The 22655-nt window shown below is 46.1% G+C and overlaps 7 protein-coding genes across 7 annotated transcripts; 5 read left to right on the top strand and 2 right to left on the bottom strand.

Annotated features, from left to right (window-relative positions):
- Positions 1 to 2494: 2494 nt before the first annotated feature.
- Positions 2495 to 3298, top strand: N7478_003164 (short-chain dehydrogenases/reductase; the record flags this gene model as incomplete). Its single annotated transcript, XM_056919378.1, has 1 exon — positions 2495 to 3298. The coding sequence occupies one exon, from the start codon at positions 2495 to 2497 to the stop codon at positions 3296 to 3298; it is 804 nt and encodes a 267-aa protein (XP_056782536.1).
- Positions 3299 to 3614: 316 nt separating this feature from the next.
- On the bottom strand, positions 3615 to 5388 carry N7478_003163 (uncharacterized protein; the record flags this gene model as incomplete). Its single annotated transcript, XM_056919377.1, has 4 exons — positions 3615 to 3977; positions 4051 to 4339; positions 4406 to 4956; positions 5017 to 5388. 4 exons carry the CDS (start codon positions 5386 to 5388, stop codon positions 3615 to 3617), a joined length of 1575 nt encoding a protein of 524 aa, XP_056782535.1.
- Positions 5389 to 7292: 1904 nt separating this feature from the next.
- Positions 7293 to 8989, top strand: N7478_003162 (uncharacterized protein; the record flags this gene model as incomplete). The annotated part of the gene is made up of 3 exons (XM_056919376.1): positions 7293 to 7361; positions 7727 to 7862; positions 7935 to 8989. The coding sequence occupies 3 exons, from the start codon at positions 7293 to 7295 to the stop codon at positions 8987 to 8989; spliced, it is 1260 nt and encodes a 419-aa protein (XP_056782534.1).
- A 317-nt stretch (positions 8990 to 9306) lies between these two features.
- Positions 9307 to 9807, top strand: N7478_003161 (SNARE domain- containing protein; the record flags this gene model as incomplete). The annotated part of the gene is made up of 3 exons (XM_056919375.1): positions 9307 to 9332; positions 9453 to 9561; positions 9649 to 9807. The coding sequence occupies 3 exons, from the start codon at positions 9307 to 9309 to the stop codon at positions 9805 to 9807; spliced, it is 294 nt and encodes a 97-aa protein (XP_056782533.1).
- Positions 9808 to 15229: 5422 nt separating this feature from the next.
- Positions 15230 to 17332, top strand: N7478_003160 (arrestin family protein; the record flags this gene model as incomplete). Its single annotated transcript, XM_056919374.1, has 5 exons — positions 15230 to 15291; positions 15363 to 15506; positions 15572 to 15890; positions 15956 to 16381; positions 16448 to 17332. 5 exons carry the CDS (start codon positions 15230 to 15232, stop codon positions 17330 to 17332), a joined length of 1836 nt encoding a protein of 611 aa, XP_056782532.1.
- A 1348-nt stretch (positions 17333 to 18680) lies between these two features.
- On the top strand, positions 18681 to 20460 carry N7478_003159 (PH domain protein; the record flags this gene model as incomplete). Its single annotated transcript, XM_056919373.1, has 4 exons — positions 18681 to 18806; positions 18900 to 19025; positions 19098 to 19190; positions 19252 to 20460. 4 exons carry the CDS (start codon positions 18681 to 18683, stop codon positions 20458 to 20460), a joined length of 1554 nt encoding a protein of 517 aa, XP_056782531.1.
- A 612-nt stretch (positions 20461 to 21072) lies between these two features.
- N7478_003158 (uncharacterized protein) lies at positions 21073 to 22191 on the bottom strand (the record flags this gene model as incomplete). Its single annotated transcript, XM_056919372.1, has 2 exons — positions 21073 to 21700; positions 21755 to 22191. 2 exons carry the CDS (start codon positions 22189 to 22191, stop codon positions 21073 to 21075), a joined length of 1065 nt encoding a protein of 354 aa, XP_056782530.1.
- Positions 22192 to 22655: the final 464 nt, after the last annotated feature.

Genomic DNA, 22655 nt, shown 5'->3' with positions numbered 1-22655 from the left:
ACATGTGGGACGGCTAAGATGCCTGCACGTCCAAGGCGGTCTACTGCAGGGGATTGCTGCCTCAGGTATTAATGCGGCAGAAACCTCGCAATCGGCCAGCCATAGTACATGTACATCATAGCCCAATTTGAGATAGATAAACACGAACTCCAGGATCTGGACGATATTTATTTATTTTTTAAATCCTCCAGGTAATACTTGAATATCAGATAGTCTCTATAACACTTACCGTTTCCCTTATTGTTGTTGATGAGTCATCATTCCATCGAATGACCACAAGCTCATGTAGGGATGTCGCGATGAAGCTGAGTTACTGGCTCCAGATGTCCATATGTCCTCAGGTTGACCAGTTTAGGCGTGTTATTGGACAGATACTACGGAGCTTTCCATTTCAGGACTAGTGTGATTTCGAGATTTCAAGGTCCATTTCAAATTTCATTTCAAGAGGCCAAATTTCATAAAATTTCGAAGTTTCGAAAATATATTTTACCTTCCCTAACCTTCCATAAAAATACAAATACTAGTATCTCAAAACAAGTCTACCCGCGGCGCGTTTCTAGTCATCACAGTTACCTATCATCTTCCTCTCACTACTGGTCAGCTTTCAACTTAGTTACGTTAGCGTGCGATTGGCGTGCGGAACTCCACACGTCATACACTCTGATTGCCTAATGATATCGGCAACTAGACCTGTGCACAACCCATCCGACCCATGGGAGTGGGGCAATGGGAAATCCCCCTAAGAAGCCAGCGGCCCGCAAATGCGGACCGGGCTATTTAAGGGCCGAGGTCTCGTTCGTTATCGCAATTCCGGTGGACATTTCTTTCTGCAAAACGGCTCTTCTCGCCAGGTGACGGCGCCAGGCTGGGCTATCGGTCCCGGGGGCTCATCGCCGGCGGCGGGGCTCCGGGTGGGAGTTGTAGTATAACTACATGGAGGAGACTCGGGACGGGTATGTTTGCACTGTCTGCACGTTTGTGCGGTTTGACCCACTCTCGGATGCAGGCCAATCAGATGATTGGCCTGGAGAGTGGCATCCGCCTACATGTATGTAGCATAGCTCTCTCTCTCTCTCTTCTTTCCCTTTCCTTAACGTTGTTATTCGTTGTTCTTCGCACCTTCTCCATTCTGGTAGATCGTAGGCACCTCATCACAGGAGTAATCTCACGCTCATGCAAAGGGTTAGGCAGATATGATATTGGATAGAGTTCTATAAAAGTTATACAGAAACTAATCCTTGGAAGTCTACTACTTCCAAGCATTCATACATTTTATACCAACCATAGTTCGTGTGCTTCACGTGAGAGGTCCGGGGCTGGAACCCTCGGTAAGTCATGTGCCCGTTCTAATATCAACATGCGTCATTCGTTGATCTTTCCTTCGGAATATCAATATGCATGTATACGGTAACGCTTGAATATAAATATGCATATATGCCGTAACATACTTATAAAGCAATAGGAGTTATACAAGTAAGTTAGAAAAGATATATAGATATATAATACTGTAAAGATAAATTTAGAGTTAGCTAGCTTGTCTTTATTACTATATATATCTAGAAGATAAGAAGATAGAGTTAGAAAATATCTAATTAGTAATATAGACCATTCAAAATTGTGAAAAAAGAAGGTAATTTATAGTATTTATAACTATTAGACTTAATAAAGGTATATCTTGTCTTCTTACTAGATAAGCTATACCCTACAATATATATAAAGCCTCTTATTAGATAGATCCTGGATATAATACTACTAATTGTTATTAATAAGAAAGAGGCTTATAAAGTTAATAAGATTAAAGATTCTTATATACACTATTGATACTTATAATATTAAGTATCTTAGATTAAAAATAAGGACACTAAATAGTACCCCGCAGGTAACTTTAAGAATATACTAGAGAAATCAAAAGAATTCTATACTTAATCCCTAATAAAACGGGACCTTCTATATACCTACTAGTATAGCTTAAAGTAGTAGAGAAGGATGAATTTGTTAATAATAATAAGAGTGATAATATTCTAATAGCTAAAGCCTAGAGGCTAGGATTTTTTCGGAGGAGGAGGTAATATAACGAATCGATACTAAGTTAATACCAATATCGAGGTTACGAGGTTGCGGGATCATATGACGGATCATATAACCCCGCACCCGTCAGATTCTCCTGTATAATAATGCGTAGGAGCCTACCTCCCCTCTTTCCTTTTTCCTCATCTTTAATACTTTAGTTAAATCGTACGAAAGTTCTTCTGTTTTCTGGTTCTTACATAGATGAACCAGTTGTTTTACCTTTATCATGGAGCATACTCTTGCTCAAGCGCGCGAGTGGAATGCTACTCTCAAGACTGCTCGTCCAGAGCTGACTGCCCTCTTTGTAGGCGGTACTAGTGGTATTGGACGGAGCACTGCTGTCAAGTTGGCCGGTGCCATTGCCAAGCCGACTATCTACATCGTTGGCCGGAATGAAATAGCCGGCAAGCAGGTTGTTGAGGAGATGAAGGCAGCCAACAACAACGGCTTCTATCACTTTATCCCTGCCGATGTGTCCGATCTTCGTAAGGTGGATACAGTCTGCCAGGACCTGAAATCCAAGGTTGTAGCTCTGGATCTCTTGTTTCTTACGTCTGGAGGCATTGCTTTCAGCAAGAAAGGTAAGAGAAGACACTGTATCCCAGAAAACTTCCACTCCAGACAGACTAAGCCAAGCACAGAGACTGACGCGAAGATCGACATCAACCATATCCTTCGGTACTACAGCCGCATGCGTTTCATCTTCAATCTTCTCCCTACTCTTGAAAGCGCCAAATTTCCCCGTGTTGTCAGCATTCTCGCTGGGGGTAAGGAAATCAAGATCGAAGAAGACAATCTGGACCTCCATAAGGAGTTCTCTCTTTCTACTAGCAACGGCTACCCAGCGTCCATGACGTCTCTCGCATTCGAGACCCTTGCCTTCGACCACCCATCGATCAGCTTCCTCCACGTCTTCCCCGGCATTGTAGCAACACCGGTTCTGAAGAATAGCATGGGATCCGTTGTCGGCTCCATCATGGGCTTCCTGATCAAGCCCATCTCCATTTCCATGTCTGATTCTGGAGAGTGGCAGACTTGGCTTTCTACCTCCGCAGAGTTTCCTTCCAAGAAGAACTCCACGAATGCATCCGCCAGTGGTTACTACATTCTCAACCATAATGGAAAGGACGCAACCAACAAGGCCTTGATGGCACAGCTCCGGGAGAAGGGGTTCCCCTCTATTGTTTGGAAGCACACCATTGCCATTTTTGATCGTAATTGTGCTTAAACTCGTTGAATTCTCAGGCTGCCGCTCTAGGTCGCGGTGTGCTACCAAAGAAAACTGCCTGCGAAGTGGATGAGTCGTTCAAGATATTATACTTGTTTTTGCCTGTTCTGCGTGATAATCATACAAAAGAATCAGGTGGGGGGGGGGGCCGGGGGGGCATCACGGTCGCACACTCCAGCTCTGACAGGTAATGAACGCATGTCAGTATTTTATAATATGTAATCCGGTTTTTAAGTATGACAAGGTACAATTTTAACTACCCCGATTTTATTACCAATAACTGCTATTTTCACACAGAAGGAATATTTTCGAGTGCTCAGAGAGATCTCCCCCGCTTTCGAGCCCGAACAATCAAGGAAGTAGCCAAATCACTAATTCCGACACTGATCAACTCAGGTATTTCCCCACGAAACTCGCCATTCGATGCTCGTCTCGCCTCCTCCTTGTCGGCCAGTTCAAATTCAAATTCGCTCAATAAAGTGCTCATCAATTTGTAGATGTTGGCCATGGCCAGTGTCTTCCCGATGCATTGACGACCGCCCAATCCAAAGTGCATCAGTAGCCGAGATTTATTACCAATTTCTTTGTCTTCCCATCGTGATGGATCAAAGACGTTGTGTTTTGGTCCCCATACATCGGGGTTGTGGTGGAATGCATGATTGCAGACGGCAATTGAAGTCTTTGATGATATTGTCAGAAATGCACGTTGATTGGGTTGAAGATTTTCAATGCAGAAATATGAATGCACTCACTCCTTGGGGAATATGGTTTTCAGCAATGGTAACTCCTCCAGGCATCATGACCCGCCTGGCAAGAGGCATCGTAAAAACTGGTGTGATACGAAAGTTTTCTTTCATACAGCTTCGAAGGTAGGGTAGCGAGGTCTCAGCTACAGTGACCGAATAAGCGCTCTCATCTGGTTGCAAAATTGACAAGCTGGTGTCAATCTCTGTAACACACTTTGCCATCGAATCTGGATTATGTAGCAAGTGGTAGAATAGTAATGTGGTTGTGGCACTGGTTGTATGAGTACCCGCAATACTGAGCAAATCTTCCAGTTAGCAGCCATAGGACACACTGCATGTATAATCGTGAGAAAGATCTTACATGAATCCAAATGCTTCAGTTTCAAGGTCTGTTTGGGTTAAGCTTTCTCCTGTATCGGGATGCTTTGCCAGAATCAAATTCGTGAGGATGTCTTTTCTCTTCGGTGTGTCATTTGTTGAACCTTTTGATCTGACAGCATTCAACTGAAGAGCTACGCAGCGCGACGCAAGATCGGCACAAGCTTGCCGGCCTTTGAATAAGGCTTGTAGACCCTTGTGTGGAATAAGTGGAAGCCACCGCTTCAATCGTTCAGTCATCATAGGCCAAGCCCCAGTCACTGCTGCAAGTAGGCTATGTTCGACCACAGGTGGGACACGAGTTTCATCATCAGAGGTTTGAACTTCAAATGTCTGACTGAAGGCTAGTTCACCCAGTACATCAATGACATAAAATTGTAATACCCTTTTGAGGTCAAAGGCGTCTTTGGTAGAGGCATAACCTGAAATTTTCTGTCGAAGAATTTTGATATTCGCGTCTAAATATTGTTCCATTTCTTTCATGTAACCCGTTGAGAAGCTATGCGACATGTGTCGGCGTCGTATGGAGTGAAGCTAAAGATTTAACATAAGCAACGCATATTGTTAAAATGGCCATGAAGAAATGAAACTCACGGATTCATTACGAATGCCAAACACGTTAGGGTGAGCTGCCCCGTAAGCATCATAGAATTCTGTTTTGGGCATATACCGAGCGCCAGATTGATATATTGCTTTAATAGACTCTTCGTCGGTTATACTTAGTTTATCCGGGCCATATCGGACGATCGAACCGTATCTCTTATGTAGCTCTGTGAGGGCGTAGGGTTGTTTTAAAGTCATGAATTGATGAACTTGCCACAAATCGGTGAGAGAGGCGAGGAAAGGCCCTGGATACTTCGACAGTGGATGGAAATAGCGTTGATAGACTACATATCCAACTAAAGAGAGAAAGAGACCTGCGGATATAAACTCGATGCGATGGTCTAAGGCTTGAAGGATGGCCATTGTGTAGAAAGGAATCGCGAAAAAGGATTTGAGATTATTACCGATATTTTCATATTTTATGGGGCGTTATCTAGCAATTTATAAGTGTCTACTATATTCAGTGTTCTCTACAACGTTTTGGAAGGATGCCACATGTCCCCACATTGAAAGATTTAAAGTTCTTGATAGATCTCATCAATCGAACTGATTCCCCGCGTTTTAATCCAGGGAATGTGGGATGTGGGGGTTCGTTCCTCCCCACCCTTGTTTCCCACTATGGTGGCGTCTAGATAGGGAGTTTTTATGCGGGATACTCAAGGCTGGGAGCAACTTTGTATCAAAATTTTACAGATATTTAGTTGTGTGGATTTTGTGCACAATTTTTAGGATCCTCTGTTTTACAGTCAGCTCCCGTTCTCGGCGTCTAGCTGCATCCATCGTAGCTCGCCGAGTAAATTGTCTCAAAACGTGTCCTACTTCCCCTGCATAGATTAAAGATGAAACAACCGTTGTTTTCCTTTGGCACAGCAAAACTCCATGCCAAGCTCCCTAAACGGAGCTATTAAAAGTAGTCCCTAACTTAACTAGTTAACCTAAGTGAATTGTTGATGCCTGGCAAATGAGGCAGTAGTTTCAGGAGAGGAGCGACCCCGCAAACCATTAGCCGGCACTTCCAATTCTTTTGGCCGAGATATTCCCACCTATTCCATATGAATGGGTTTGAACACAATGCGAACACGACGCAAAGGTGGTTCACATAGGATATCTTGCACACGATGTGACAAGACATTCTCTAAGACGGAGCACCTCAACCGTCATCAATTAGCCCGTATGTTTCCCTGCTCCGGCCGACTGGCATCACCAGCTTGAAAGAGCCTCCATTCTGACAACGAAGGTAGACACCGGAGAAAGACCATATGTATGCTCCATTTGCTCAAAGCAGTTTGCACGAAGGTTAGATTTTCGGTCCAAATTCATTGGCGTAGGCTAATTTGGTAGGGATGTTCTCTTACGCCATCGTCGAAACCATACAATAGAGAGTAAACCAAAAGTCCCTGTGAGCCATCTTTACATGAAATCTGGTGGTTGGATTATGAGCTAATTCAAACCAGGAACCTCCAATTGACCCATTTGAACAACAAGCTGCATACAAACCACCCTTGGATCCTGCCTTTGATGATCACCTTACTCATGAGCTTCTCATTCCTGTTGGGATATCGGATCCAACATTCGAAGGCCATGATGATCTTTTTATGACCACACATCCATACTTGAACGAGAATGTATCTACCAGTGGGAATATCCCAGACTATCATGCTCAAAGTGTGGACAGAAGTAGCTCGAACGCAGATGTTTTCAGACTTCTCTTCGAACAGTCTGTAAGCACGATTGATCCGCCGACTACCACACCGTTCTTGGATTCGCAGAACTTTGAAAACATAGTTACTGGCCCAGTTCAACTTAGCCCAAGCGCCCCAAATTCAAGGTGTGACAGCGTTGAAGGGATCGCAAGCAAAATTCAACAGTTTTGGCCTGCAACTTCGAGTAGCGACTTTGCCCAAGCCAAATCTGAATTCTGGCAAGATATCGCATTTAGCTCTTCAGAAAACATATTTTCCAGCTATGACCTTCGCACAGAGCTTGGTTCTACACAGCCCCTTGGCAGGGAAGGCAACGTGTCAGAGATCAGCCTGACAGAAAGCTCCAGAGTAAGACTCAGGGGTTTGAAGCGAAAACTTCTCGTGTGTGGATGTAATGACTTCTTCGACGATCTGAGATGTGGTCTCGAGTCTATTTGTATCAACAACATAGAGGTTTTTGAACAGGGATTCTATCTCTACTGTCGCAGATATCAACCCACCTACCCGGTCCTTCATCCTGCGACCTTCGACTCCGACAAAGTCTCTGACTTACTACTATTTGTCATGTCAATGATTGGGGTTTCCTTTCTCAAGACCGACGACGCTATTGATTTTATCCGAGAACTATATCCGGTATGTACAATGAAAACATGGCTCTTACTTGCAATCCTTGATCTAGCTGCAGCTAATGCTTCCATCTTCTTGTCTGGTAAAGACCATTCTGAACGAGGTTCACACTCAACTTATTTCTACGAGTATAAACTTCCATGCGCCGAACCAACTTCTGAGCTATCTTGTGCTGGCACATCATACGCTGTTTTTGTTTATTTCAACAGGGGTAAGCAATCATTTTTCTTCCTGTAGCGTTCTCTTTCTAACACGTCCCAGGGGAATATTTACCCGGAAAAGTCCCGGAGCCTCTACTTACATGTTACAAAGGTGAGTTCAATGTGTGTGCATTGACGCTTTTTGGTGTTGTCATCTAATTATATTTCTAGACTGCGCAAAGATTTGGTTTCTTCTGTTCAAGTTTTGATGATACTTACGACATGCTGTTTTCAGCGAATACTGAACAGCAGCGGAATTCTTCTGAATGGATTGCTTGGAGCCGAGCGGAATCAACGAAAAAGTATGGTCAGATACATATTCCAAATAACATTCATGATACCCTTTGTCTAATATCAATGATATTTAGTCTGATCATAGGTCTTGTGCTCCATGACTCTTGGCTATCAGGGCTGTTCTCGATGAATCCAATCATTTCGACTGATAACTTAGTTCTTTGCCTACCTATGGAAGTCAGCCTTTACAAAGCCCCAACGCCAGCCGAGTGGTCTCGATTGCTCAACGAAACCCCTCATCCGAACCAAAAGTTCGAATTATCATCACATACATTTCACCTACCCGATCTACAAGGGCCGATACCTATACATTCAATGTACGGACTATTGTGCTCCGTTCTCCTCCGTGCGTTTGCAGATACGCACCGATTGGTTGTCTGCTCAGACCTGTTACCAGTCGATCAACACCAACATATCCCATGGAATATTTGTCGTCTCGATAAGCGCGCAAGCATAATTGCCCCTCTCCTCATGCAATTGATTCAGTTATACGATACAAATCTCCGTGAATCCAATCCAAATGGCATCGTCATATGGCATAGTATTTGGATGCTGTTAACAATTGATATCAATGTTCTTTTTCGTGCTGCTGGTCACGACGGTCCGCAACCAATGTTTGATGCTAGACAAACCCTCAGCTCCTGGGCATGCACCCCAGCTGCACGGAGAGCATGTCTTCATGCAGTCCAGTCACTCCGCATTCTATCGCATCGAAAACCCGCAGATGGAACAGCGTTTCAGTCGGTTCGAACTTTGTTCATATCTGCCCTCATCCTTGGCTTTTATGTCCTAGTCAGTCCAGATATGGCTTGTAAGGAGAGCCCCGGTCCTAGAAGTATTAATTTCGATCTGGATAGCTCAGTTGTCGATTGGAAGATAATCGGGGACGAAGGAATCTCGAATCCTGAATCACCAAGCATGGTACCCCGTAATTCCACAAAATTAGATGACCCTGCTGTTAGGTTTATTCGTTTTGGCGGACCAATTTTGATTGATGGCAAGCGATATGATTCTGGTGCTCGTCATGCACAGCGTATCTTCTTGGAGTTTGCCAGTCTGTTGGACGAGGTGGGGACTCATTGGATGGCAGGGTATGCTCGGCTTCTGTATATGATCCATCATACATTGGCCACACCATGATCTGTATGCTGAGGAAACTCTCATTTAATAGATTACTAAAGCCTCGAATCATAGAAGAATGGAAATAAACATAAATGGAATTCATTTTGAAGGTTTTTGGCTCGGTAAATCTCCATGTGCTACATATAGATAGATGTGGTCACATGACCTGTCAGCAACAGCCTCGGCGTCCACGGATTGGCTCCGCCGATTTCCCCAGATGAGCCACTCGCCATCTTAATCACTCTTGCATCCTCTTTCTCAGCCACAACTTCACCCTCCGGAATTCATAAAACTACACTCGACTGAAGACCTGGTAGCTTCTCTCAACTTTCAAGATGGGTGACGCTTACGAACGAGAGCAGTACGTGCCCCCCTTTCCTTAAGACTACCACAGTCGTCAGTTGGCGCTATCCAACGACCAACAATTCGCCCCTTCGCCCCTACGCCCTCATTCGTTCTCAAGACTGACTTCCCCTTCTAGACAAAACAATGCGCTCCTCAACTCTCTCTCATCCAAAGTCTCCGCCCTTCGCCATGTAACGATCGATATTCATGATAATGCTCGGGATCAAGACTCGCTCGATCACTCGGTACGTTTCCTCGAAGAGACATCCATAATGGCCCCAAGTGAGAATAAGACAATGCGGGTGAATGACTAACCCTGACGGATTACTTAGAACGAAGTTTTCTCATCCTTCTCCACGAACTTGAAAGGCAGCGCCTCCCGGTTGACAAGAATGGCGAAACAAGGCGACACCGTCGCGGTACTCAAGATCGCAGGCATGGTCATTGGAGCAGGTGTCCTGCTTTACATTATCTTGGGCTGGATATTTTAAACGCCCATCATACTTTCGGCTTAGCTCGCTAAACAACCTTCACCCTCTATATCTACGTCATGGCCGAGCATGATCTTGCTGGCTCGAGATGTGTTCCTATCATATCAACCTACGATTCGAAATCCTTCACCACCCGCCGCGTCTGTCTTCAAAATATCGGCCCTGGCTTCGCAATATCCATCAACCACAACCTATGACCGGCACTTACTTGTCTCGGCCTGGTTATGTGGGACCAGACTGGCTAGCCAGACGTCCAATGCCGCCTTACCAACCTAGACATGTCTCAATCTCTAGATTGATGCTTTAATACTTTGTACACAGCAACAATAGCGAAGTTGTTATTTTGGTGCAAGACGATTGTCTTTGCATTCTGTGTTTTGGGGTGTATCTTTTCCTCGATGCTGATTCTATTACTATTCTATCTATCACTATGAACATAATTACTACCGGGACCTGCTCACTGAGTCCCTGAAATACACCAGACCGGCATCTAAGCAATATACGGTTGAAAGCCTAAGCCGTGAAACAATAAATTCAAATGTTGTAGTTATTAGACGGGATGATATAATCGTGAAAGAATTCATACCCTGCCACGGTTTAGCTAACTGCGATTGATTGCCTTGACCGTCCTGCTCATAGTCCGCCTTTTTTGGTGATATTTAAGTTCTAATGGTTCGATTATTTGTATCCAATTTATACAGGCAAGCAAAAACCAGTTCATTGACACAACTTCAGTATGAAGAATTGCATGAGTACAACATTGAAAACACCAGTCTGTCAATTATGTATCTGCATTATTGAGACCAGCACTGGCATGACTCAGAGTATCCTAAAGATAGTATGAATCGACTTTTGATTCGTGAGCCTTTCAACCCCGCAATTACTAGTAATAGTTAGCTAGCATCTAATATCAGGTTCGGCAGCTCTTCCTTGAATTAGAAACCATCGGCGAGAACACCGAATATTCCAAGCGGGCCAGAATTCTGCAATATACATCACATTCGATTATGACATGCAGGAGAGGTAGATCCAGCCGGGAAACGACTTTTGGATCGGCCATTTGGTGCATTGTTCTCGCTCCGTTAAAGTGATTAGCCCCTAGGCAGTGTTGCTTGGGGGCGGGTTGTGCCGCTATTACGAACTTCCGCGAACAAAGCCAGAAGGCAATACCGAGTAATGAGTCCAGTGGCAATTGATGTCGTGTAACCGCACACATATGTCCGAAGTCTTATGTACAATGTTGATCGGCCATCATGCAACATTCGGAAGACAATAGTACCTACTCATGTGCTAGCGTGAAGGATAGAATTCCTATCTACTAGTATTGTTCCATATCCCGGACCCAGTTAAAGACATGAATAGGTGAGGATATATCAAACACCGATATGGACTATAGAAGTAATATATAGAAGGGAGCTTGATATTGAATCGTATCCACATAACTATAACTCGATCAAACATAGCCTGAGGTAGTTACCCCAGAACCTGACATAAGGCAAACAAACCATGTGGCGGCACAATACAGTCTGATTGGCGTCTACCGAGCGCAAAAATTCTTAGCCATTTCGATCTTGGCAAAAGCGATCGCCGGGGCTATACAACTTAGCTCCGGCTGTTTCCTTTGGTGATGTTGATTGATCACGACAGCGCCGGGAGAAAGAAAGCTCAAGTCAGACGATGGCAAAAACAAATTACCGATATTCGGCAATGCTAACATGACGACCGCACGGAGAACGGAGCACTCCGTAAGTACAGCCATGTAGGAAGAGGCGGTGATCATGCCATTGGAAATAAAATATGCACAGCTTCAGGGGTTGTCAACAGAGTCTTTCGATTCTTGCATTTGGTTCCACTGTTTGTGGTCTAGTCCCCGATTCTTGCCCTACCAACATATATACAGTAAAATCGAACCCACTAAACAGCAACCCTGGCTGTCTGAAAGACCTGTAGTGGGTCAACTATGGAGCTCTGGACCGGCCATACCGTACGTGTGGGATCTCTTTTTGGAAATTTCTTCTTTTCTCACGTTTTTCTTATCTTATCTCCTTGTCTCTTGGCGTGGTGTGCTGGATCTCTGTCCAACAATTGGTAAATGGGATCTCTTAAACATCTCCACTTTTTGTCTGTGTCTGTCTGTCTTTGTTATCTTTGCCACCAGCTTTCGTCTCTTTGATTGTTTCGGAAGCTGACAAGCGAGACTGATAAGGCTAGGGGCGATTTTACCTCCCTTTCATTTAAAAATTGACTCAGTTTTGTTTCTCCGGTAGTGCGTCTTGGAAGTGCCGTGCGGGATTTTGTTCTTGCACTGGTGATACTTCTATAGTTGGACCAGGATGAGAAAGATGGACTGCATCGACTTGAATCTTGAGCTTGGCACTCAGTTGACAGGGACGTACAGTAACTAGGTTAGAGTTCATGTATCTAGATCAAAAATCTTAAATGCAAGTACTTAAGCGTAAGCTTTCGAGGTTATTCTAGCCTTAAAGTCGCTTTATATTGCTCTATTCAAGGTGTGATGTTTCTCCCTCAGAGTATTCAAAATGTTATACGCAGCATCTTAGGAGAAGAATCCACAATGATACTCAAATGGCAATGAAACACTAGAACAAGCTCATTCGAAAATGGTAAATCCAGCGTTCTACATATGTACTTGTTCCAGGCGTCTGAGTAATCCTGGCAATTACATTCCCTGATTGGGGAGCAGAGATAAGGCTATCAAACCCATGTTATCGTCAATGGATGGGTCTAGATGATGTGATGGCTCGGAGTACCCGCTGAAATGTAGAAACAGGATCTGCCAGTGGTTCTGGAATCCATTTTTCACCGGATACTGGATCCAGGCTGAGCGGGTACACAATCAATGGCTAGGGAAAACTCCGATCTTAGCTAAAAAGCTCACCGTCAATGATCTACTTATTTTTTTCAAGGTGGGTCGAGTGAAATATGAAAAACTTGAGGACCTTGGAAAGCATGTCTAGTTTTTCAGACCCACAATATCAGTACATAAATGAGAACATTGAAGAACGGCGTGCTTCAGACTCGGTTAATTAGTAGTATGTCGCTCAGCTTTACCCGCTGTCACGTTTATTACTATGTCATATGGGCAGGGGCCATAATATGTAATCCTTGAAAGCACAAGACCATTAATAAATTGGACATGTATCACATCCACATCAGAAGGGGACAAATCACTATCACATAAAGCCCCATGCAGGAGCTTGAAAAAAAAAACTGAAACACAGCCTCCTTCAGCAGAGTATTTCTATGCGTGATTTGTGGGATCGTCAGGAGTACAAATGTCCGATGGCGGCACAAACGCGTAACAGGAAAAGACTATCAAAGAAATATCGGCACCCAGTCGGGATTCCGAGGAGCGGGAACGCCCGAGCCATTTTCATATGAAGGGATCCCGATAGTGCCCGCGGTCGGCAGCCCAGGCCGAGACCACACTTGTATAGATTTGGGTTTGGGCTGGCTCACCATGGCGGGTCAGGAGCTTATCGATGCTTTATCTTTATTGGTTTCAATGAGAGGAAACGACGAACGCCCAAAGAAATCGCTGTTCGTGCGTAACTTCCTGGCGCATGAGGCGTGCAGACGCCATCTGACGAGTGCATCTCGTCTAGGAAGGGTCCAAATGGCGCGGGATGCCTTATCTTCTTCCAACTCAAGTAAGAAGTGAGAAGAATAATCTATTTTTTGCGATTCTTTCTTTTTCAATCATGAATCAAGGTATGGATGTGGTATACACGTCAGAACCTACAATTCCTCGTCATCTGTACCAAGGGACACCAAGCTAGGTTGGTGTGGCCGGTGAACAAAGTGACACCTACATAGTGGGGCTTTGTTGGCAGTATGAGCTTTAGTGATAGCACAGGGACATCCAATTATGAGGGTAACCCACACACACACACATGCAGATCTAGAACTGTGGACGGAGTACAGACGGATTACATGATACATACATGGTACGTGACACTTTAGTATAAGTAGATGCATTTTGCCAGCTTCCTTGTTTACATGGGTGTCAATGCTAAGTGTGATTGTGATCATAAGCCCCCGACCAGGGATGATGCACCTATAGGATCGATTTATCTATACACACACGAAGATGATATCTACGCCACTTTTTACGAATCTGTAGTAAGTTACCTATCCAGGAGGATTTACATGGGAGATAATCCTGGTCATCAGCTTCTCTCTTCAGCGGGTCATCAGCTTCTCTCTTCAGCGGGTCATCAGCTTCTCTCTTCAGCGGCTATGCGCACAGGCAGCGAGGTTGTGACACCCGATATTAGGGATCAGCAGATGGGCCAAGGCCAAGGTAGTACCAATAAGTGGTCGATAGCTAGTTTAGGCACTAGCCCTATACTTTGTACTTCGCTTGCGTTTCATGATGAAATTCTGTAGGAGATGCAGAAGAGCATGCTGTGGGAGTGGAGTGCAGAAAGTATAACGATCATGTCGTGTAACCTGCATGTTATGCGTCCAGGCACGATCATCCTAAAGAGGAGCCCAAAAAAGAGGATCGATCGCGCGCGAAAGGTGCGGGAAGGGCGATCCCGAGGTTACAAGTTCCAGGTTCCAGGCCAAGTCATTGATCTAACCGGGAAATATACTGGGTAAACGGAAGTCCCCCCGAGTCCTCCGTTACCCGGGATGAAGGGCTGAAATAGGGATCGATGTTCGTCTTATCGAGAGAGGAAAGAAAGAAAGATAAAAAATAAATATAAATATAAATATAAAATAAATATCGGAAACAAATGCGGTAATTTGCTAAAAAAGAAACAGACGATAACAACAAATACAATAATAATCATCCATAACGAATCTCGACCGTGATATTGACCTTCGAATGATCCCATCGCTGACGTAAAAGGCAGATCAACGTCAAAAAAAGCCCCCCTAAACTCATTCGTCTATTAGTCTGGTTTATTCTCTTTTTTTCTGTCTCGTTTGACTCATTCGTTTTTTCTCATCCTCTCTACTTTCCATCTAACCCTACCCTTTTCATCCCCTATTTTTTGATCTTGTTCGCCGCTTGTTCCGGTGAACAGATTCTTCTTATCGCGACATCCCACTTTCGGTTAGTCACCTTCAGGGCTCGCATCATCTCCGTCTCTATCGCCACTTTGACTTTGCAACCGGAAACGGCACATCTCCACTACACAGTGGGACCCGTTTGGTCGGACCAGCTTGCGCGATTCTGGACATTGTCCGGTAGATCATAGAGGGTTTTCGTTCAGAAAAAAAAACCTGTGTCATACCCTGGTGGTTTATTATTTTTCCTACTCCCATTTCTCTCGTTTCTACTTCTGGATCTTGTCCAGCTTCCCTAAATCGTCTCTGCCATTGCGCAATTTCTTTATCTTTGATTTTCTATCAACCCGGCTCCCAGTCGCCGTGGTGGCCATAATTCAAAATGGCTCTCAGCTTCTTTAGTGGCGGCGGGAGCGCAAGCAATGCCAAGTACTTTGATATTCGGTACGTGGATCTGAATATGCCGGCATCATGCAGAGTGAGGCAACGACAGCTCAGTTCTAACTGATTTTTAGATTGAACGATGACTATATCGTGTTCCGCGGAAGTGAGCATGAAGCTGCTGGTGCCCTCTTGAAGGGAACACTGGTTCTCTGCTTGTCGGAGCCGCTCGCAATCAAGCATATCCGATTAGAGCTCACAGGAATGTCGCGTGTCTGGTATGTGACCCGATCTCAGCGCCACATGGAGACATGATCAAGCTGCTAACCCTACGGAATCACAGCTGGCACCTACCTTCTAGCTCGACCGCCGGTGGTCGCAAATCCTGGAGAGAACGCGTATTCTACGACAAGACATTCAGATTCCGTGATGCTGGCAAAGGAAAAACTGAGCTCTTACAGGCAGGGAACTACGAGTATCCCTTCGAAGTTTTTCTAGAGGGGTCAATGCCTGAGAGTGTGGAGGGTCTATCGGAGACTTGGGTCATGTACCGCTTCAAGGCCGAGATCGGAAGGAAGTACGCTAAAGACATTGTGGCGCGAAAGCCCCTGCGCATTATCCGAACACTTGACCCGAGTGCGCTAGAGCTTTCACATGCGATGGTATGTCGATCTCATTTTGAATCCCTTGGTGGGGTAGGCGGGGCACTAACAGGTCAATTTTACAGTCTGTCGATAACATCTGGCCGAACAAGATTGAGTACTCAATCAGCACTCCGACCAAAGCTGTTCCATTTGGAACCTCGATTCGTGTGGATTTCAAGTTGATTCCTCTGTTGAAGGGGTTGCGTATCGGACAAACCAGTTCACAGCTCATCGAAAGCCACGATCTTACTCTCAACCCGGAAGACCCTGACTCCATCCGCAATACCTACAAGATCACCCGCACCATCTTATCCGATGAGCATGAGTTGAATGATGATAGTATTGAGGTTATTGATGAGGCGGCTGAAGGTTACCAATTCACACGTTATCTCGATATGCCATCGAGCTTGACTAGGTGTTTGCAGGACACAGACACCAAGGGCATTAAGATTCGTCATAAGTTGAAGTTCCGTATTCAACTTCACAACCCTGATGGACATATCAGTGAAGTAAGTTCTTTTTGCAGCATCCTGTGATTAGTTGCCGTGATTGGACCAGGCTGACTTTAAAACTAGCTTCGTGCAACTCTCCCGGTCTCAATCTTCATCTCCCCAAGCATTGGCCTTGACGATAACAACAACATCCTTGACCAGAGTGTGGTGTCGGCTAATCAACGACGAGCCGCCGACGAGTTCGCCGCTCAACAGGCACCTCCGTTATATGGAGAGCACCAGTTTGATCAGTTATATAGTCAGGTCGACCCCAACGGATACCGCACACCAGGCCCCGGCAGCGGACCAAACACACCAGGCGGTGCCCTGAGTCGTAACATTTCCACCGATAACCTCGCCTCCATGAACGCATTGACCAACACCGACATCTCTGCTGCGGCGCTACGAACTCGTCTCCAGGGAATCCAGGGATTGCACAATATGCATACCATGGGCCAGCCCTCCCCCAGCGAGCCTCCACACGAGTCCCCGACTGAGAGCCATCCCAACTCACGGCAGTTGAATGTTCATTTCAATGACTATTTCGGACCATCTTCGGGATCTAATTCACACACTCCTGGTAGCCCTGAACTTTCCCGGAGACCTTCAGACGAGGTTGATCATGAAGCTCTCCCATCAGGAATGGCAACCCCCTTCCATCCTCAATTCGCCGAGGTCGAAACATTGAGTCGAGTTCCCAGCTATTCAACTGCAGTGCGGTCTAATGTGGGCTCTTTTGACTCTGGCCTTCCCGACTATAATGCGGTCATTGCAAGTAGCTTGCCGACCACCCCATTACTCCAATCTCCACAGCAGGCCTATCTACGAAGTGGCCGGAACAGTGGACGGGCTAGTGGAATCTCCACGCCCTTGGAGGTGAGTCGTATTAGCTACTTCGGCTCCGGAAGCACCAATGCTGATGACGCCGAACGTAGATTCCGATTAGTGCAAGCCCGCGCTAGAACGTGATAAACCAACGTGTCTCTTCTATGGGATTGACTTTACCTCTCGACAGTTTTCGCTTTTTACCCCTCCCCCCCCACCAACCCTACTCCGCACAAAAGTGATTTTTCCAGTGCTGGACACTGGATCTTGCCTCTATAACACTCTTCATCTATTCCCTACCTCAACATGAGGGCTATGATTTTCCACCCCACCCACCAGATCATGGGTGGTCTTTTTTTTGCTTTTGACTCATACATTTCGGCGTTTGAATATTAGACAGGATGGGATATTCCATAGACGGTTTGACGATCATTTGCTTTTTTCTCTGGTTTTTTCTCTCTCTCACGAACCTCAGCTTTAAGGGAGAATTCAGAATTAGACTCCCCAACACGATTCACGCACCCAAGTCGCATGTACTTTAATCTGATACCGAGCACAATGCATTATTACCTGGCTACTGAGTACTGGTTTTCAAATCGATGACTGCCCCTCCATAGGTATCCCGATTCAGTAGAATATACTGTAGATCCACATGCTGCGCCCGGCCACAAAATCAAGATAACACCATAATGGGATTGTTGAACAAAAGATGTAACCTTTCCGTCCGCATTCGCTCATGATCACCCTCTGTACCTGGCAAGAATGGGCTCCACCTCTTTTGTGGCGCGACCCCAAAAACATGGTTCTAAGCATATTAGCGCGAAGACCCGTCCCTCCCCCAAAGATCAGTACTAATGTATGTGGCGTTCGACGCGTCGCATGCGCGAAAGGCTAAAGGGTCGAATCAACAAATCCCACAGATCTATCGATCTAGCCAATCTCATCAATCTGACATGGAAACCTTGAAATACAATCACAGGTAGATTTGGAATTGGGCAGCGAACTTAGATTTTTCGCTGGACGTTTTCCATGTTGCATAAACGCCACAGATGCGGGCAATGACTTCATAGGCGTTATTCATGGCCGATCGCCGCAAAGTTAAGAATGCACACTTGTCCCATCCCACTTTACCAATTTTCCCACCGCACCACGACTTTTGCTTTAAGTGCAGTAGTACAATAATATATCAGGCCCCACCTTTGGCCAAATTACATTCCTCGTTGCCATTCCATTGCTCCGTTCAAACGACTAGTCCGGCTATAGACTAGCGCTTCTACGGCTCTTCCGGTTTTCTCTCAGCCACAAGTGTCCACTGGCACAACACCGATCCCGCATCCCGCATTTTCCAACTTCCCCCCTTCCAGAAGATTGAGAGAAGGCCAAGAAGCTTGAGCATTGACTGGGACAGTTGAATCGATACTTCTGTCTTTGGTGAGGTTCTTTTTAGCTTTGTTTTCTTTTGGGTTGTTCTGTTCTTGTCTTCCTTGTCGCCATGTCGACTCCAGTTAGCCCCGTGGAGCACAAGCTCCCCCAGCGGTCGGCTACTGTGTCCAGCGGCTTGACTCGTCGTACTTCTATGAGTGATGATGAAGCTATCCCGGATACCGATAGCAGCGAGGTATGTTTATCAATACTTCCGGGTAAATGTTGGTGGTATGAGAGATTGGGAATCGCGGGGCACGGCGGCTAATATCTTTCTTTGACATATTAGACTACCAACCTCCTGATCGAGCGTCTTCGTGCATGGAAGCACATGACTGGAAACTTGGAGGACTATGTCACGACCACTGCCAAGATTTCGAGGAATCAGTCCAAGGACCATGAGAAGATTCTTAAGGTCAGTCCTTTGTTTATTATTCGGATATGGAACCTTCGGGATCGACTAGTTGAATATTGATGGTTGGAACAGACGGTCAGCGAGCCAATGAAGGAGGCCCATCACTTCAGTGCGTCCGAGGGAGGTATGGCTGGGCTATTCCAGAACTTGCGTAACAATTCCCAGGTATGAATATTCTACGCTCCCTCCAAACCGATGATCCAGGATCTAATGAAGTTTCCACTAGGGAATGGTGAACATGTTCCTCGATACCGAAAAGAACCTGAAAGGCAGCGTCCTCCCAACCCTCGAACGTCTCCACAAGGAAATTAAAAACAAATCCAAGGAACTGAAGAGCGGTGCAGCAAAGGGAGCCAAAGCCGTAGAGAAAGCCCGTCAATTGACTCAAAAGCACATCGAGCTCCTAGGCCAACACTCCGCCTCCCACGACTCCCACATGAGCAGCAAGATCGAGCCCCAGCACGATCCCTACCTCCTCAAGCGTCAAATCAACCACCGCCTCAACAAGCAGGTTGCCGAGGAAAACAACCACCGCAACGACATCCTCACTGTCCAGAACTCCTTCCAGCAGTTCGAGGCCCACGTCTTACAAACCGTCCAAGCTGCACTGGAGCAATTCTCCCAGATCATGGGCACCCAGCTGGACCTCCAGCGCGCCATGTACGGCGACATGCTCGGCGCTGCCCAGCGCATCCCTCCCGATTTCGAATGGATCAACTTCTGCGTTAGCAACGACGCCAAGCTCGTCAATCCTGACTCCCCTCCCCGCGAGTTTGCCAACATCTCCTTCCCCAACCAAGACCACCGCTCTACCCAGCCCCTCCTCGAGGGCTCCCTGGAGCGTCGCTCCCGCGCTGGTGTCCTGAAGGGCTTCAGCTCAGGATACTACGTTATCAGCCCCGCAGGTTATCTGCACGAGTACAAGGACGACGACGACTTCCGTAAAGATCCCTCCCCCGAGCTGTCTCTGTATCTGCCCGACTGCACCGTTGGTTCCATCGACGGCGTCAAGTTCAGCGTTAAGGGCAAGGATGTCTCGAACGGAAAGGTGGGCAATGCCTTCCACACTGCTACCGAGCTGAACTTTAAGGCTTCTACCGCTTCCAACGCTGAGAAGTGGTGGTCCGTTATTAAGGAGTCCGGTCGCTCTGCGTCCGTTTCTACTCCTAGCAGTGCCGTTGCTACTGCTCCTCCTGCCTCTACGCTTGCCTCGCCTACTTCGCCTGCTGAATCTCCAAGCCCGGTTGGTAGTATCAAAGGTAAGAAGGAGAACCACCCACCTACATACTCTGAGGAGAAGGATGCGGCGAAGGATACAAAGGATGCCACGTCCCCTGCTGGCGCGGACCCCGCAGCGAAGCCTCTTAGCCGCACTGCCAGCTCTGGGAGCTACTTTACCGGTCCTGGTGGCACTGCTGCTGGAGAGAAATCTTAGATCGCGATTACATTTAAATTTGATAATTTACTCTTTCTTGTTGATGTTGTCTTTTGGCTGATCTACGCTATATTGGACGTGCATGCACTATGCTCTGCTCAATCATGCATTCATAACCTCTTTTTTTCTCTTCACTCTTTTCTTTTCGTTCCTTCCCTTCCCCCCACCATTCTATACGCTCTTGGTTCATTTCACACACATCTACATCTAGCTCGCTGGGTTTGAGCTCGTTCTGAGTGTATCAGCTGGTTTCTTTTTGATTTTTGATTGTCCAGTGGACGTACACATGTGATCCATCTTGAGATATATATTGTCTTAATAACTTGAAACCTCAAATACTATGATTTTGACGACTATTGAACGGCATAGATCAAAAATAATGAAAACAAAATATATGAGTTGCTTGGCTCTATGCGATAACGCTTGCTAAGATTGCTAACAAGGAACATTGAACAAACAAATTCGAAGTTTATCGTAAGGTCATGCATGTATGCAATACTCGGAGTAAACGATCATAGTTCAAGTTCTCTGCAGATCATTCATATCTACTCCATAGCCGACTTTCAAATTCCAGTTTCGTAACCCGGGATGATTGCAAAGTTCAAGATTGCTTTAAAAATCCTCCGGACTCTCCAAATCATGCAATTTCTGTCCAAGGAAACGACCAAGCGCAGCGCATTTAGACTCAAGTGCCAGTAAAACAGACGGCGAAGCAGAGAGATTGAGACTTGCCAGCCGTTCTAGATCGACGCTCCGGTCAATTTCATGTTGGGTATCAAGTGCTCCGTTTCGGGCGGGTGGATTGGGAGATGGTGGTGCTACCACGGCACGTTGTGTATCACTTTGAGCGATATCTGACGTGGCGCCATTCCCGGAAGATGGATCGGTTGCCGCCCCATTTTCAATGGCTAGGTACTCTGGATCGGTACCGTTGGCGGTTGCCTGTTCGATTTTGTTGGGGCCGATCGCTGCTAGAAGGACTTTGTCGGCTATGCGAGTCACCACTGCGACGGAATCGTCTAGTTCAAAGACAATAGAGCCGACATCGCCTAAAGACATTGATTGTGCTGTTACGTATGAGGATGGGTGACTGGCTGGGTTCACGCCTGTGAGATTTCCGCTGGAGGCAGTCTTAGCGTAGCATGTGTAAGCGGCGCCGTAGGTGGCACTGAGATTTCGTAATTGGCGTGATGAGAGAGCAGAGGCGTATGCGAAGACAGCACCGTTAGTTGCGAAAACACTGTGTTTCTTATTAGTGATGAACCATACACATCTGGTAGAGTGGTAGACATACATCATAGTTGTGATCTCTGGAGGAGAGAGATTGTCATCTAGAAGATCACCTAGGGCCTCTGAGTCCAGCATTTTGATATCGGGAAGGTCGGGAAGCATGTTGTCGGTTCGGCCCAGGGTAGCCTGGGTATCTTGCTGAACCTGATCTTCTCTATCTTTTATGTGTGGGTGTTGTGTCTCCACAACCCAGTCCTTTGGTGGGGTGTAGGAGCAATCTTCGGGGAAGAAGAAACAATTATCGCTGTAGTCCTCGTCGTCGTGATCGTACTCGATAGGCTCGTCAGAGGCGGGGAGGAGGTTCTGCGCGCACTGCACGCGACAATGAGCCCAATATGGAACGAATGGCGCGTCTTTGGGCGTAAGCTCGAAGTCGGGATTGGGATTGGTGAAGTAACTGGAGACTGGAAGTGGTTCGAACTCAGCCATCTTTAAACCCATGGTCTGGTTCACATGCGCAGAGCGCGGGGGGGTATATGAATAGATTGCCTCTATTTTTCTGAGAAGATTCGAAGAGCAAACGGGGCAAGATGTTCAATGTTCATAGCTGGGTATGGGATAAAAGAAAGAGAAGGGTAAAGGGTAAGGAAGGAAGATGAAGAGAGAGAGGAAGATAAAGATGGATGGTGCGGGATGGTGAAGCTGCTGCTGCCTTCTGTTCTGGCTTAGGCAATTTTTAAGGGTTTCTCTCTTTTTGATTTTGGTTTATTTATTTTTTAAAGAAACAAACACACCCAGCCTCGAGTGCTCTATGCCGTTTGACTCACAGCTCACAGCTCCCGGGTCCAGATGACACGATTATTCCCGCTGGGTCCGGTGGCACAAGGCCAAGCTCGGAGGAAAGCTCGGAATTTATATATGAGGCCAGGGTAGGACTGCAGTCATGCGATACCGCGAGGCTCTCC

Source organism: Penicillium angulare, assembly GCF_028827245.1.
Source record: "Penicillium angulare strain IBT 27051 chromosome Unknown utg000003l_segment0_segment0, whole genome shotgun sequence".
Classification (NCBI taxonomy): Eukaryota; Fungi; Ascomycota; class Eurotiomycetes; order Eurotiales; family Aspergillaceae; genus Penicillium; species Penicillium angulare.
This window is presented reverse-complemented; position numbering and strand designations above follow the sequence as displayed.